Source organism: Streptopelia decaocto, assembly GCF_964273445.1.
Source record: "Streptopelia decaocto genome assembly, chromosome: 4".
NCBI lineage: Eukaryota > Metazoa > Chordata > Aves > Columbiformes > Columbidae > Streptopelia > Streptopelia decaocto.
In genome coordinates, this window is record NC_138658.1 from 39,581,118 (window position 1) to 39,598,958 (window position 17,841).

A 17,841-nucleotide genomic window follows, 5' to 3' on the forward strand; every position below is an offset into this window, starting at 1 on the left:
ATGATTTAGGTCTTGTGTAAGTACACTTTGTTTCCCCTAGACTACTTAATGAGGCAAAAATCTACTGTGGAGAGATGGCACTGGTTGCAAAATGGACTTTCATGTTTTCAGTATATCTGTGAAAACTGGTGGCAACTGTGGACATAAGAACATAACTTACGGACTTAAATTTTCCTGGAAGTGCTGCCATCAACAGTATGGGTTTTTTCACTAGAGTTGCACAAAGCATGCAATTACAGTGATTTAGCAGCGTTATTTTTACTAGCATATATTTTTAGACTTCAAAAGCTTCCTCTGATTTAGTGTAAAATTGTATTTCTGTGTTTCTACGGTTCCCCTAACTGCTCTGTTCTAAGTTTACACAAATTTTAAAAGTCACTGTAGGAGCTACTGAGCACTGGATGGAGTGTGCACTTCATCACCTTTGGAGTGGCCCTGAAATGCACCATGAGGAGAAGCCAAAGCAAAAGAGCCAGTTTTGCCCAGGCCCTGTGACAGCAAATGCCCTTTCCAAGCCAGGTGACTTGAATGTCACTGCTCATAGTCAACAAAAGAATTATCCTGGTCCAACTTCTGCCCTAATTTGAATCAATGTGGTTGCCTTGTGATGAAATTGTTTGATGGAAAGTTTTGCAAAATATGACTTGAAGGCAGTGCTGCGTGTGGAGCTTATAACAGATGGGTTTTGTGCAAAAAATAGTGATGATTACAAAGCGCTTTTTTATTATTTATTGATTTTTCCAAAGTGATGGCAGTTGTGCCATAGCTCTTTATCCTTGTTTGAGAAGCTGTGTTTTTCCATTGTGTGTGCTTTTGGTTTTGTTTTTTGTTCTGCAGCTAGTCACGCAGTAGGTAGAACTTCCGGTTGCTTGGATGGAACTTACCATGGATGGTGGAAATGGAAGGTGTACAGTCTCATGGGGTCCCTTTGACAGTCAGCCAACTGTGTTGCAGGAATCATTCCTTATTTTATTTATTCTGAAGTCTGTGGGTATTCAGAGGGAAATCTATTCAGAAATATGTTGTTGGATGTGTTGATTTTCCTTTTGTCCTGTACACTGAAAAGTCTGCAACTTTTTTGGTCATAAGAGTCTTGTGAAGTCTTTTCCTATCATGTGGCACAAAAATAGTTTTAGGACCAAGTGATTCAGTGTTGAACTTTATTTTTTCCATCTATGCCCTGAACTGTAAGCTAGTAAGAAAGACTCACACATAATGATTCAAAGCAAACCAAAATATACTGTGGTGAGTGTTTTTTTTTCCTCTCTTATTAGCTGGTAGAGCAAAATCATGCTAGAAGCTTGGCTGAGAAAAGGCATTATTTTGTATCTCCCCAGCATGAGTATAGTCCAGCTTGTAGTCCTTTTTTTTTTGTTTTGCTTTTGGTTTTTTGTGGGGTTGGTTTGTTTGTTTGTTTTTGTTAGGGGAAAAAAACGAATTAATTAAAACAATCCAATCCTGTTTATTCAGTTGAAAACGGTAGGGTCTATATAATTTCTTTTGAGTGATATTTTTTCTCAGATAAACTCAGATTATGACTGCATTAAGGTAAACAAAGAAAAATACTTTAAATATGTTGAAATCCTTGGTAAACTGATAGTTGTGTGGTCTCTGTCAGAGTACCTGCAACAGTGGCTCTAGCCAAAATGCTGCTTTTTTGCATAGAGGAGGAACTTGCATCAGGGGAGCTCTGAGCGGTATTGATTGGTCCTCAGTTAAAAGTCCTTGAGCCCTTCCTTATGGCAGAAGAACATCTGTTGTATTTGCCTTTCATGGTGAGTGCGATAGAGTAATGCAGCCAAGATTTAAGGAAGGTAAAAGCTGGACTGGAGAAAATAGAAGTACATAGGGATTGGCCTTCTAGGTTACTAAAATATTAAACTGTATCAGCTTTTATAGTTTTTCTCATGAGGAATGCCAGAATATTGCAATGCTTGGTATCAACTAGGTATGCACATGGATATTGTGAGAGTGTAAGTTTTTTTTCTTAATTTCCTTTTGCATCCTTGGATAATGAAAATACTACTGGATTCTACTTAATTGTTCCCTTCTTAATTTTTTGTGCATCACTGATTTTTGCCTAGATGAGCAAGTTGCTTTTATAGATGTTGCTTTGAATTAACAATCTTTTTTCAGTATGATCATATTCCATTCTGGAAATGAAGCAAATCCACTTTTTCAACATCGTTTTGTGTTTCAGACATTATTTCATAGGGAGTTGCCAGTTTTGAACTGGTTGACTGAGGAAAAGCAAATTATGCAACTTTGAAATTTCATTTTTATTGCCAGCTACAACTCCAGCCCTCCTGCCAGTTGACCAGTCTTGCATCCCTACAAAGACCTCTCCCAGTTTTTCATTTTATATTGTATAATTTAGAAGTATGTTTCCAAAGGGACACAGTTGTTCCCTATACCTTCAATTGCATTCCTCTCTTTTGCAAAAAGGAAGAACTTAATTTGCAAAAAAAAGCCCTTACACCAAATACCTCATTTTTTAATAGAAGTCATGGATTGACTGTATTTATATCATACCACTGTTTCCGAAACACCCATTGCAGTGACTCATACATAATCCCCTAAGGAGTGAAAAGAATATGTAAAAAATGAAGCAGCATGTGCTGACCTGGAGCTGGAAAAGCTGGCAGGAGATCCTAGATTTAGCCCTATAGAAAAAAAACAATGATCTGTGGAATAAACATTTTTCTATATTACTGTATGTAAACATCTTAGTATACGTCCTTTATAAAGATGTAATGAGATTTTGTTGTTTGTCTTCAGATGTGAGTGAATTCAGACTTTCTATTTTCTTCCCTCATTTTTAGAAAACCTAGAAGATGTATGTCATGCTCACTTCCTCCGAGCCCTCCCTTCTCCTTGCCTTCCCTTGATTTGGACTCAAAGTTTTTTCAAGTAATTTTAAGACAATATTATTTTTCCACTTAAAAAACAAACCACAACAACCTTCTTTTTTTTTTTTTTAATATATATATATATATATATATATATATATATATATGCACCTTTCAGTTTGACTATTGTATGAATCTTTCAGAAGTTTGGTTCTACATTTTTAGCTGAGCCAAAATTTTTATCAGTGAGGCACACTGATTAAAATTTTATTTTAATGTTTTTAATGTGTCACTAAATAACTTTTTAAAAAGGAGAAGGGAAGTCATCATTCATAAAAGAAGTGCTAGAAGTTCCTAACTAAGGCACTGTGGCTTATGTGATGACCAAAATAGTTCTGTGATTGTGGTTTGACTTTGCTTTTTTCCAGACAGTATTTGGAAAACCTTTGACTCTGTTATATCTGGAGAAATGAATAACCTCGAGGAGCTGTGGACTGTACCACACACTTAAACACTGTTAGTTGCTTTTTTTTTTTTTTTAAATGCCTGTAAAGTGCTGAGACAGAGCTAATTTTCTTCATAGCATCCCATATGATCCTGCACATTAGATTTGTGACTGGGGTGGGGAGGGAGGAGCGAGCAGCTGCGTGGGGCTGAGATGCCTGCAGGGTTTAACCCACGGCAGATGCCTTCCCTCATATTTATCCTAGGTACAGAGAAATTGGAGGGAAGAGGTGAATGAATGTGTCTGTGTATTTGAATCATTTTCTTGTTTTATCTAACGTTTTTGCAGGCCTGCAAAAATGGAATACATTTAGTGTCTGGAAGGGAACAGTAAATAAATGCATTATAATGCAGATTGTGCGTAACAGTTAAAATGAGGCTAACTGTAATACAAGATAAGTCATAGCTCTGACGACAGCAAAATAAATGAATTACTTTGACTAGTGTTATGTTTCTGTTGGAGAAGTGGCTTAGTGAAAGCTTAGATGGTGGAAATGGGATGAAAGGATGTTTAATTTCATACGGACTGGTGCGTAAGAAATTCCTGCCTGGGACTAGTTATCCAGGATGGTGTCTGGAAGTGGCAGCAGGACCTGCATCTAAACCTGTCTGCTTTCCGTGTTCCTTTCCATTTGGACTCCTCCAGCATCCACAGCTGTTGAATCAGAGTTTTTAGAAAGTACCTCCTTGCCCAGCCCTTTTATGGTCCGCTTATGGACCTCTCCTCCATCACATTCTCTCATACGTTATTCAGCTGTTGGTACTATCTCTCTCCACAGCCTCCTGTGCAGCATATTGCAGGAGATCACTGTGCAAAGAACATTTATCTCCTATCGATTTTGTCAAATGCCTCCAGTTCTTGTACTTAGGGTAAACCATGGTTTTCCATTCAATTCATCCATCACCTTCATGATTTTCTAAACTTCATTTGTATGCCCCTCAGTTGTCAGATCTCCAAACTGCAGATTCTTAAGATTGAAAGACCAGCCTTTCTGGTCTTTCATCTTAAGGCACCTGTCTACCTCCTCCTTCGTTCTGGTTGCCCTACTCTGTATTTTCTCTATCTCCTTTTGAGATGCGGAGACCAGAAGTAATGCCTCAACATTTTATGCAGTGAAAATGATGCTCTCTTTAAGCATCCTTCCTGATGATGCATAGCATTTTCTTGGCTTTTATAGCTGCCTACACACTTTGAGCAGGAATTAGATGCAAGTTGGTAAGAGCTGAGTGCTCAGCAGCGTTCTGACAATCGAGTGGCAGAGCCTTCCGTTTGATTTCTAGGATGCGTGTAAGATGATGCTCTTTTCAAAGGTCCTCTCAGGGCTTTATTTAGATCATGGCAGCCCTCTGCCTCCTTATGAAATGTGCATTTTCACATGCCCTTATCCTTCCCTTTCTCACATTGGCTTTTGAGTTCCTCAGAAAACGGTGATGGAAAAACAGAATAATATAATGCTTCTGCATTTTGTACGTCTTCCCTGTTTAAACTCAAACAAGCAGAGAGTTCAGAAAGTTTATTGAATAAACTCTATTATGAATTGGAGCCAGTCTGACTCCTGTTGTTACATTAACTTATGCCTATTTTTATACTGGATTTTTCTTAATATCTGAAGTTTTATTATGCAGAACGATATATGAGAAAAATGCTGTAATGTAGTAGTAAGAATTCTGTTGTTTAGTTAAACATGGATGCGAGTCAGCATTGTGCCCCTGCTGCAGTAAAGGCGAACTGCATACTGGGTTAGACTAGGAGAAGCTTAGCAAAGGGATGTAGTTTGTTTCCCGACACGTAGCATTAACAAGCCTGTGTCTGGAGCACCATGTCTGGTTTGTCTTCCTGTGCTGCCCAGCACAGGAGAGATGTGAACAGATGGAGAGGACCTAGCAAAAACCTGCTAAGGAGGTTAGAGGGCTGCAGCACATGACACAGTCATGGAAAAGGTAGAGGAGCTCAGCTTGGTTTGGCTGGAGAGAAGTCTAGTGGGGAATTTAGTTGCCTCTTTTTACCCTCAAAAAGTGAGGTTACAGAGAAAATGGAAAGAAAATCTTCTCGGGGTGCACACTGAAGAAAAAAAAAAACACAACCAAAAAAATGAAAACAACAACAAACAAAAAACCTTCTACTGAGGTATGAAGAAAAATACCTTTACTGTAAGATTGGTCAAGCACCCGGAACAGGTTGTCCAGAGAAGCCGGATGTTTTTAGGGTGTGACAGGACAAGCCTCTGAGAAACCTGATCTAACTGTGAAGTTATCCCTGCCTCCAGCAGGTTTTAAGAGGTGACATCCTTCTGATCTCAGCTGTTTGTTTCTGTATTTATGAATAGATAGCGAGACATGGCTAACGTGTGTGGTGTTCTCTGCAGATTTCAGTGTGGTCTAAACATATGTCTTGTTTACAAATAGATAATTTTAGCAGAAAGTCTAATCTTCCACAATGTTTCTCTGTTGTCCTCTTGGACAGTAGTATTGGAAAAAGCAGTGACTGTGTGTTTTGAGGAGCATTCATGGGTGGGGCTGTTGTGCTCTGGAGACTTCACACTCAGACACTTCAGAGCCTTTCTGTCCAGTTTCCTCCAAAATCACCCAGCCTTGCTCTAACCCCACCAACCTCGCTGATCACTGAAAATACCAAACAGTTTCAAAATCCCAGCCTTTCTTCTCAGTGAGAACTTCACATCTCTTTGGTGGGGAGGCCGGGAGGAGTGCTGTAAAATGGTAAAGTTGTTTTGAAGAAGGTTGCAGGAGGTACTCGTGCCAGTGACTGTGACAGCTCTATTCTGCCCCAGCACTGCTTCCCCAGGCCTTCTGGCCATGCAGCAGATCAGATCAAGGCTGCATTTCATTTTTGAGATGCCTTCAACTTACCTTATGGCCCTAAAAACAGAGCTGCTATTGCAGCAGAGGGAGGAATACTTGGTGAGAGCAAGTCTGGGAGGGGTGAAGGTTGGGGATTAGATGTGGATTGGTATGGAGGCAGACAACATTGCGCTACAGAGCACAGCATCCTCTGCCTCTATACCACCCTCTCCTGCCTAAAATGCTCTGTCAGTGCTCTCTGCTGGGGCACGTTGGTTTGGTATTTAGCTTGAGCTATGCGCAAGTTAACGTGTCCTATGTGGCTATTTGGTCTTTGGGGATGTTTTGGGCGTTAGGCCATTTCCAGGACCCATTCACCAAGGTAAGTGTGGATGCCAACTGGTGATGTCCTCCAGCAGCCAGTTGCTTTAGTAAAATGTGTTGATTCAGCCCCCTAACAGAGACTTCTCCCTTCTTGCTTAACACCTCTCAATGCGTTAAAGTACTAGATTCAAATAAATAAAGGGTCATCAATTTATCTCCTGCTGTTTCTCTGTGTGTACATATAGGATGACAAGGAAGCCAACAGACCCATGCCAAACAAAGGAGACCATGGACTAGGAAATGAGAAGTTCAAACCTGTGGTACCTTGGCCTCATGTTGAAGGTGTGGAAGTAGACTTGGAATCCATTCGAAGGAAAAATAAGGCCAAAAATGAACTAAATCATCATGGTGGTGGTGATAACAAACAGCAAAACATCATCCAGAGGCAGTATCTCACATTTAAGCCTCAGACATTTGTATACCGAGATCCCATTTTACGACCTGGAGTCCTTGGTAATTTTGAACCCAAAGAGCCTGAGCCTCATGGAGTTGTTGGTGGCCCTGGAGAGGAAGCGAAACCATATGTTTTAGGACCAGATTACAAAGAATCCATTCAAGCCAGCATTAAAGAGTTTGGGTTTAATATGGTGGCAAGTGATATGATCTCACTAGATCGGAGCGTTAATGACTTGCGTCAAGAAGAGTAAGCAAACTTTTTGTTTTCTTTTAGTTCTGTTTTTACAGGATTTAATTATTTTCTTTCCATATATCCTAATCAATGCTTAAAATATTATTATTAATTAGGCCAAATAATTAAGGCTTCATGTCCTGACAGGCAAGAGTGCTGCACTATACTAAATGTTTCTGTATATTATTCTTAATGCTGTTCCGATTATTTCTTCCATGAATATTTAGTCTATATTGGTTTATCTCTGAAGTCATCCATTTTAGTGTCTAACTGCATGTACTGGCATGTTCCGTGTTCAGCCACAGTGTTCATAGTCAAATTTTCTTAATACATAACTTACTATTATTTGTTTTTAAGAAAGAATTATTTTCTTTATCATGTCATGCAGAAGCTCCTATACTACAGCTAGTTTATTCTGGTTTGGTTTCACTCCAATGCTTTAAAAAACTTAAAAAAAAAAAAAAAAAAAAAAAAAGGAGAACAGAAACAAAGCAATATTGTTGGCTTTAAACAATTCTACTTAATCACCTGCGTTAACGGAAGTATAGATCTGCCATAATGGTGTCTGGGGTTTGGAGCTAATAGAAGAGTAGTCTTGTAACAGTTCCTCACCACATTTTTATAAAGAAGGAAGCAGTCTTAGGAAAAAACAAAACAAACAAAAGAAAACAGACCAACTTTTTTTTTTTTTACTTGCTGGGAAAATGTTTGCTTTGGTGTGGGGAAGTTCTGAGAAGTTATCAACATTTACTCAGTGATTACTACCAGGTTTACACAGGCTCTTCTGACCTTTGGCAAATATGGAACCAAATTTACCCTCAGGCTAATCTGCATTTGATAGAATTTTCCTTGTTGAGTATCAGTGAAGGATGAATTTCTGAGCAAACTGACTGATTGGTAGGGGTTTTTTTGGTTTTGTTACTTTGTTGCTGTTGTTGGGTTTTTTGTTGTTGTTGTTTTTGCGTTTGCAAGGCAGAGTACATGAATTTAAATATGATAATATGAGGTGCCAGCCTCTGGATTTTATGTTTCCAGCTGTGGCAGCTGATCTGTTTGGTCACTGGATGGTTACTGGGGCTCTACTGTGGCCTTTTATAGTGGGTGTTTTTCCATTTTGTAAGGCAGGAGAGAACTGGCCAGCTGTGACTCTGACTCATGCCTCTGCATGAGCTGTACAGCTGCTTGGATTTACTACCTGGTGTGTGCTCACTGAAAGCGGATGAAGTGCACAGAGTGCAGTGTTTCCATTCCTTTGTGTCGTGTTCTCTGGGTGATTTACTGAAGGTTTCCGCTTGCCGGCAGTCAGAGGAGAGTGCCGTGCCTGTCTGCTGCCGGTGGTGAGGAAGCACTGCCCGTCCTGGGGTTCACTTGAGTTTTCTTTCTTCGCTGAGGTCAGCAGTTGGATCTCTGTGCTAAGGAGATCTTTCTGAAGGGGAAGAAACGATCTGGGTAACTTGTGTAGGTCGGCGTTTTCTTTTAGGGAGGTTATTCCCTAGGCACTGCTGCTTCTGCTGAGGCATTTGTAGCCACTGGGGCCCCCTTTGTAGGAGGCAACAGGACTAAGGAAACACAGAGGAAAAAAGCATTTCCCCATGCTGTGATGAACTGAGCAGAGGGGAGCCGATGGCAGGAGTTCACGTTAGCAGAGCTCAGTTTGGCTTTGCCCTCCCTGAAGAGAGATGAGGGAAGGAGGTGGAAGCACCCTCCTCTCCTCTCTCTGCAAGGACAGCGAAGCAGAAACGGCAGCACGTCATCTGAAGGTGCGACTGGGCTGCTTCTGCCCAGGCTAGCAGTCATATCTTTGGCAGCAGAGCTCAACTACTCCCTCCCCTCTGTTTTTCCCCAGGGTGGAGGGCACCAGGGAGCATACCTGTCTGCTACACAGTTCCACACCTACAGCTTCCTGAAGTGTTTCCGGCATGATCTCAGAGTTTGTCTTTACTCTCCTTCAGAACAGAAGTAATAAATAGAAATTGCCAAGGAAGAATTAAATACTTGGCATACTTTGAGGAATAGGAGGGACAGCCATGATCAGAGCAGAAAAGATTAATTTTAGAAACAGTTGCCTGCAAGCACACTTGCAGATAAATCTTCCATGGAGCTCAAAGCCAGCAGCCCATATCAAAGTTAGGTTTTATTATTTAATATTCTGAGCAAGCAGACAAAAGAGCATGAAACGCAATGTGAACAAAAGGCATCTTTCAGGCAACTCTATACCAATTTTTTAATGTAGCAAATACTTGGGGTGCATACAATTGCCCTAAATAAGTTAAAGGTTTATAGCTTCCATGTGTCTCCTGGGAATGGCAGAAGAGAGGGGAAGCAATGTAAAATTGGCTGATATTGCTGTGTTTTCAGGTATCAACCTACTCACTTTCCTGCTCATCCCCCAATACTGGTGAGAAATGCAGCAAAAGGTAGCAGATAGCCTGTTGTGGATACACTGTTTATTTTCCTTATTTTCCTCCCACTGATCTGTTTTATAAGTCCAGAAGCCATTTTGGTTGATAAGGCTGGTCAACATCCAGTTTAATCCTACCAAAGTGCAGCATAATAATTTTATTTTTTTTTTGGTTAATGGTATCTCGGCATTGATAACTGAAGATCTGTCAGGCAAAAACTGGATTACTCGTTCATAGACATTCAAATCCAAGTAGTCCTCGCTTCAGCCTTCTTCTCCTTTAGGCATCAAAATTTTTAAGTATCACCCTAAGGAGTGAGGTTTGTTCAGTGAAAGATGTCAAATGCTTTCCCAGGCAGTGCTAGCGGGAGTGGAGTAGTGCTGCAAAAACTGTCTCCCTCAGCTTAAAAGCCACATAGCCTTAGGACTTGTCCCTGCTGGAGGGTGAAGAGGGAAGAAATGCTAATAAAGGGAGATTCAATTTTGCTATGTTTAGTTTTGACTTTGGAGCCGAACACGTTTCCAAAATGATTTACCAGCTGCCCTTATTGAGTCAGTAGGAAATTTGCTTGTGATTCTGGACAGTCTCAGCTGCCGTAAAAAGCCTTAACTCTTGCTGCACCCTGTAGAGAGGAATAATGTTGGATGGCATGCTGAAATTGTTTGTCAGGTACATCAGATTATTTTGGTTTTGCCAGTACTGGATACTCTCGCCTCATGGATTTTAGCCAATCTATTTCAAGATTGAAGCCAAGCACTTCTGTTGGCATACAGCAAGTCATAGGTTTGGCTAAAGAAAATCAGGAATGTATGGAGATATGTAAAAGTCAGTGTACAAAATTTCAAAGATGCCATCATCTCACTACAGCCTTTCAGGACTCTGCAGGACGGTAAAGGGAGACATAACCTGGGTTTAAATGGAGCAACACCTGCTTTCCACCTCATTTCTAGTTAAAGAAATACAGTAGGCATAGCAGGCCCTGCCCAAAACCTCTGTACACTTGCTGGAAGAAAACTTTTTCTTAAAACTTGGGTGATTTTTACAATTTTTTGATGTTTTTTAATTGTCCTGATAGTGTCACCCTTTTACTTTTAAGAGCAGTCATTTATATTGAATTTTACATGTTGTTTTCCTCCTAGCAGAACCGCGATAAAACTAATGTTAGCTTTAGGGAAGGATATTAATTTGATTGCTCCCTCGATTTTCTTATTTCCCTTTTTTGCGATCAAGAGTCTGCACAGAGGTAGGGCTGAAGTACATATAGAGTGATAAGGCTTCTGGATGATCTTGGATTCAAGATAAATACGCCACGCTAGGGAAATGAAAAATTGACCTAAGTTTGAGGATGAATGCTGTCAGGCAACAAGGTGTGTCCTCTTAAGAAAAAAAAAAAGTCATGAAGTCATAACTGAAGAGAATTGCTGCTAGGGAGAGCAAGAACTGGGTTGTTTTTCCAGCATCGTGAGCCACTTGTCTAGAGTATTTTAAAAAGAAATGAAATTTTAAAAGTACAGCTATACTGGGTCTGACCACAGATCATTTTTCTTGAGAGTCTTAGCTCTAGCTCAGTAACATGTGCTTGTGAGAAAACATACAAGGAGGGACTAAGTTTCATTCCTGGCAACCAGTGGGCTGGGACATGTGAGCCAAAAATTGCAACAGGATTGTCATGCTTCATAGACCTTATTCTGTGCACAGACTTGTCTTCTAAATGCATTTATACTCTTTGAATTAATGACATCCTGAATCAGTGACTTTTTCCAGGCTGAAGAACATCCTCCCGGATGCTGTCAAGTATCTGTGTTACTCTGCCATCCTGCGATACGGCAATATCAGAGATACGTACATCAACCTGCTACATAAATGTTTCAAATTACTTCCTTGTTATTTCTGCCATTCTATTTGCCCTTTTGTTAACTCTGAGATAAGAGACTCAAAAAGCTACCCATGTTTGAGTCCAAGATTTTTTTTTTTTTTTTTTGAGTGGTAATGTGAGATTTAGGGTCTATCACTGAGTAGACCTGCTAGTGGTCTAACACTCCATATAAATTCATTTGCATTTGCAGTGAGCTCTCCTGCCAGCTCATTTCCTCAGTAGTGTCCTTGAATTATCCTGCAGCTCTTTATAGTCATTTTAATTGCAACTACCAATAAAATTTTTATTGTTCAGTCATGACCTGGAAGAGGAGGTGGACGGCTTGGCTCCCAGCACAGATACTTAGAATGCTGCAGTCACAAACTCCCTTAAAAAAATGGGAATGTATAGACAGTTTTTACACTGTAGCAGTTATTAGTCTGAGAGATCTTCCATCTTAGCCTGCCATATTTTGATGGGGAACTTTTTACAGTAAAGAAAGCAAAGAACCTCATCAAAGGCTTTCAGAATTCAGTTACTCTATTAATGGGCTCACCCGCAGCCACACAGTTTATTTCTTCAAAAGATGATGTTTCTGCAACATGGCTTTTTTTCTGGAAAAGTTGTGTCTGTGGTTTACTAATTTTATTATTTATTAGTAGCTTCTTTTCAACACAGAGGTCATACTTGGTGGTCAGCAATTCTTTAGCTCCCTGGGGTCCTTTTATAAAAATTGCTGTCATGTTTTCCTCCTGTTTGTTTGATAACGAGGCTGGTGTCAGTAACAGTTGTACATCACACTAGTATGTCAATTTACATTGCATTCTCTTGTAAGTATTGGGCTTTAAAAAAAAGAAAAAAGCAATTAGGCTATTCATGGTAGAAAAATCCAGTAGAAGCTATAATGTAGAAATCTATTATCTCTGCATTACAAAGACCCTAAGCTCCAGGTAGCTGGAGGTAGGAACATGTAGTGGGAGGCATCTCTGTGTCCTTGCTCTGGTTTTGTTCTGTTCCCTGGGTGTCTGGCGTTGGTCACTGCTTGAGAGTTCAACGGAAATACTTAATTTAGCTTTCCTGCTTCTGAAGTGGTCTCTTTTCATTTTGATCGTCTATCAGCCCAACAGACTTTCTGGCAGGCATCCTACTTGTGGTGTTTGAAAAAAATATTTCAATAGCAGCTTTTATGCTTCAGTAAGCTATTTCTCTTTTTTTATTATTTTTTAATTTTTTTTTTAAACCAATCTTACTGTTTACATTCAGTTTGCCTGCATTAGTGCTCATTTCTGTTTTCCTTGTTCGGACACCATCCTGTGCATTCAAAGAATGTCTGTCTTACTGCTAATAGCATCTGTTTTTTAATCATGCTGGTTTTCCCTAGTTTCTCTCTAGGCTTTTTTTATGATTAACAATAAACACTCTCAGCTCCTAATATGGTATCTTTGAAAAAGCTCTGTGCTACCTGAAGGCTTTTTACCCTTAGTTTATCTTTTCAATAAGCCAACTCATTTATAAGTCCTCTTTTCAAAGGGAGGTGTTACTAGGACACCATTCCTTTGGCATTAGAACTTCAGTGTTTTGTGGCCACAATTAAAGCGTGGCTCCTACACAGGTATGTCTTCAGCTGAGCTCCACATCGTGCTGAGGACTCACAACGTGCTGCATCTCTGGTGGGTTCTCTGATGTCCTGCCTGCTAGAAACACTGACTAGTGATGCCTGAAGTGGCAGTCTGTGGAGCACAGTTTGTATTTACTGTGTCCACTGAGGCAGTGGAAGTCTCCTGTCCTCTCAGGTGCTCCAGTTCCTCCATACATGTGCCAGGTTCTGTCCAAGTCCTGCTTGGACAGCTGGTGCTTCTGCACGGCTGGATCGATGGCTCTCCCTTGTCTTCATGCTAGAAGATCCCTGACACATTTAAGCTCTAGTAATCTAGTTCTGGATTATTTTAGAGAAAGTTAATCTATTCCAAAAATGTAATGGGGTACTACCGAATTCAAAACATGCCGGGACCTTGGAAGGGACCTTCAAATGTCACCTAGTCCAACCCCCTGCAATGAGCAGGGACATCTGCAACTAGATCAGGTTGCTCAGAGCCATGTTCAGTCTGGCCTTGAACATTTCCAGGCATGGCACATAATTTAATTCTCTGCATGTGCTCAGGCAGTATTTCTGTACTCCTAGGTAGCCATCCATGCATCTACCTTACGTACTCTTCCTTTCTGCATTGGAGCTCCATCAGGAGTTCCTGATACAGCCGGGTGGGCTGTCTGCCATGTCTCTTTGACTTACTGCACGTGGGAATGGGCTGTTCCTGTGTCTTGGGGAGCTTGTCCTGAAAGAAGCCATTCTTGGTCTCTTTGTGGCAAAGTTGTAACACCTGAAATTGTGAACTTCTCATGGCAGATGTTAGGAAACATTTACATAATGGTTTCTTTATGGAAGAGTCAAAAAGGAGGAGAAAACTGCCCAATGGTCAAAACCACCGATGAGTGCAAGTGTGGGGCTCTGAGAAGTGTGGCTGTCTGGTGTATGGTTCATTCCAAGAGCTGCACCTGGTTATACAAGACCAAGGCAATGTGAGTTGTTCCAAAGAATCTTTATTCAGTATTTCTAAAAAAATACATATCTACAACGCATTAGTTGCAGTAGTCTCTTTGTAGTTTATCTCAAAAATGATAAGAAGCAATGCAAGTTTTTCTTCAAGACGCTGACCTTCACAGTAGAACATTCCCATCTATATCTGCTGTTTCCATTGTTATATTTTGCTGGGTTTGGGTCATATTTATTGCACTTTGGGTTGAAATTTAAGGCAAGAAGCATTCTTTTAAAGTATATTTTAAGTGTTCTGTGAAACTCCCTGTGTGTCCTATTAACTAATGTATATTACTGCAGAGCCCTTAAGCCAGGGATGTTCGTACTGTTGATCAGATTTCATGCCAGGGTAATTAATTGTGTTGGCTGTAAGAAAGGATCAGTGCTCAACGTGCTTTGCTCAGGCTTGATATGCTGTTGTTATCCAACCCATGGAAGACTTGCTTACGAATTATTCTTACTGACCCAGAGGGTTTTAGTCTTATGACTCTATTTAAGATAGATTTTTTTTTTTTTTTTGACAGCTTCTTTTGATAAATGTTGCAGGAATTTTATCCTGAGTAGTTTGACTGGGAGAGGAAGCATCATGACTTTGTAAATGTTTATGGCACAAGACAAATTAATCTATTGCTGGATTGTTTTTTTTTCAATATGACAATAGATAACTGCTGTCTGTTCACCAGCATGAGCCAGAATTTCAGCTGCATCACCCACACACATCTGTCAGTCTGATCATGGCAAAATAAATATTTTTTAAGTGTTTTTTCCTTCCGTGGATTATGTAGTTTGACTTGTCCTTTTTCATGACGTTATTGCTGTTACAGAGCATGCCCCTGGGCCAACAAATTTGTACTTGAATAATTGGATCTGTTGTCAGGGGTTACTTTTTTTTACTCCAAGCAGAACAACTGGCAACAAGCTTTTGTTGAAAAACCTGAGAAAGTAACTCTTCCTTGCCTGAGTACAATGCTCCTTGTGTACAGAAATGTATTTTTGGATAACTGTTTTTGCAGCTCATGACATTTTATAAAACAAATCAAAAGGAAATGACAATTGGCTTGTTTTAAAAAATCATACATGTAGTTTTGAAGGGCGTTTGTTCTATTTTTTTTTTATTTTTAGTACAAGCAGAGGAAACAATTCTTGCCAAAAATAAAGATTTCTAACTTTAGTTAAGAATGCAAACATGTAGAGCTGTTTGTTAGTAAAGCAGAGATGTTAGTAAAGATATTTTTCCTGTCATAGTTGATGGTGACTGCTTGAACCCTTCAGTTGGTCCAAATGCTGTTAAAAGTGTCAAACTGTACAGAAATCTTCTAGTGCTGGACTTGAGTTGAAAAAAATACCAAAATCTTCACTTATAAACAATTATTCAGTGTATAAAATAAGGCTGATGAATCTTGGCTGCACATTAGAAATGGATGGTCTTTTTACTCTGGGCAAATAACATTAGTTTAATTTGTTCTCTTACAGTAAATAGTTAGCTGTCCAGTAGCCAAGGAGATTGAATAGAAAAGCTCTGGAGTGGAGCCTGCTTTCTTCAGGAATGTGATTAGTTCCTTAATTATAGCACTGTGCAAATTACATATTTGATACTGTTACACAAAATAAGCTTTCAGTAATTACTGTTAGTATCTGTGTCATTGGAAATGGAGCTTTAGGGACTTGGTTTCATTTCACATGGTACCTTGGGAAAATCTTTTATTCAGCTGCCACATAGTACACTGGAACTGTTCTGTAACCAAGAAAAGTAATTTTATAGTATGCACATAGATCTTTGTGTGCCTCACTGAGAGCTGGGGTTGAGAATCGGGTGAATTACAGTGGTCAAATATAATGGGGAGGGCTGGCTTACCACTGCAGGTTATCAGCTGCCTTACTGCTGGCAAGACTCCTGGAGGAAAAAAAGCATTTAAAATGTAATTAGCCATGTATTCACAGAGCATCTCCTTGTGGTCAGGAAAGATTTGAATTCCAGGCCTTATACTTAAAGCAAAACAAAGCATTTTCTGCTAACATTTCAGGTCCCAATATTGAAAACTACAGTGAAGATGGATCCTGTGTCTCTTTATCACTGGCTGCTAGCATTTTGAATTTTAAGTTTCAACAGACAAATATCACAGTTCACCTGGAGAGTGCAAAGAAGTTGACAGAGGCATCGGCTGTGTTATCTGTAGTTGGGATTTACTTACCTGTGTGCGTTCATCTGAAATGAGAAGACCAAGCTCTTAACAACCTCTGATTCGACAAATATGTGTAGTGCAGTGCCTGGAGTATATTTAAATTCTTAAACCCTGACTTTTAGAGGAGGGGGCAGAGAAGAGCCTGAGAGGTTTCATGCAGCTGCCTGTGTAACCCCACAGGTGCCGTCTTCATCCTAGAAATTTTGGGGCAAGTGGAGGAGGTGTTCTGTCAAATAAATTGCAGTCTGAATGTAGATTAAATTAACTTCTGCTACAAATTAAAGTAACTTCTTATGCTTTGTCTTGTTCCTGCTAACCAGAACTTACTGTGATAGAGCATTTAAATAAACTTGCATGATGTAAATTCTAATTCAGTCCAATTGAGCATGGGCAGGAAGTTCAAGGTATAACATCTGATGAGCAAGGGAGGCATGGTGGAAATAAAGCATTTCTGTGTGACTGAGCCCACTGCCCCAAGCTTCTTTCTAGTCTTTTGTTTATTATATTAGGTAAAACCTATCAGCATTTAATAAATCTAAAATTATATACAGGTGGACTCTTTTGAGCTGTACATAGGCAAATGCATCAAGCCACAACTTCCCAAAATAGTGCGCACCTTGATGGAGAAATTATGAGAATTGCCATATACAGCGAATTGTAACTTCTTACAAACATACAGACAAGAATCTTGTGATTAAAAAAAAATGCAAAGTTTATTTCTTTAATTTTCCTGTTAGCTCTAATGTTGGGTCTCTGTACAAATCTTGCCCTGAATTTATATCATGGCACTTTTAGAGGTATGGTAGGATATGTAGCTTGTGCTTCTGGTAGCATTAACAAAATTTAGTCACATAGCTTTGCAGGTTCCTTCAGGAATGGAAATCAGTAAAGCTTGTAGCTATTGTAGTTGAAAATTCTGTTTCAGTGTAGGTGTAAGCTGTTAGGTAGTGTGTGGTAGGGGTTTTGCTGCTGTCTGCTGAAGGAGGAAATAAACCCAACCAAACAAAAAAAACAAACAAAAACCCTACAATCTTAGCTGAACAAACTGTCCTTCTTGGGGATTATCCATTTACTTCTCTTCCAGAACACCTGTTTTGTAAGTTGACCACTATAATCTTATATTGATGTTGATGATGCGTAAAAATACCCTGTAAGGCTTCACAGGTAACAAATCCAGTATTAACATCAGATTTACTTAGTTGTATCTTAACAAAGCAATGCCTAGCTCTGTATTCTGTCTCCTTCTCCCTTAGATTTAGGCAATGATCACTCTGACTTGCAGGCATCAAGCAGTCGGTCTCAGCTGGGACCCTGGTGGTTGGTGTGAACTGTACACATGAGCAAACTGTTGAAAGTCTTTTGTGAAAAAAAACCTCTCATCCATCTTCCTAGGAGGTTGATGCAGTTTACTGTGGTAGTCATAATAAGCTGATGATTTAAAGCAGCCCTGAATTCAGAATTAAAGTATGTCAACAGTGTGCTGTCTGCTGAATGACTGTCTCCTTAAAAGATAAGAAACAGGGCTTACAAGAAAAGGAAGCTGCAACTGACAACAGAGCTCCTAACTTCTTGGGCTCTGCTCATGCAAGACCCTCTCAAAGAGTGAGGAAAAAATAGATGCATTATAAATCAGTTATCAGTAGA

General features: G+C 39.8%; 1 protein-coding gene across 3 annotated transcripts in view; it reads left to right on the forward strand.

The window, feature by feature from the left end:
- Window positions 1-17,841, forward strand: part of GALNT7 (polypeptide N-acetylgalactosaminyltransferase 7) — a 72,909-nt gene that overhangs the window by 24,944 nt on the left and 30,124 nt on the right. For all 3 annotated transcript variants that reach the window (XM_082050416.1, XM_082050415.1, XM_082050414.1), the window contains exon 2: window positions 6,722-7,179. In XM_082050416.1, coding sequence (XP_081906542.1) covers window positions 6,722-7,179 — 458 coding nt within the window. The remainder of the gene's footprint in view (window positions 1-6,721; window positions 7,180-17,841) is intronic.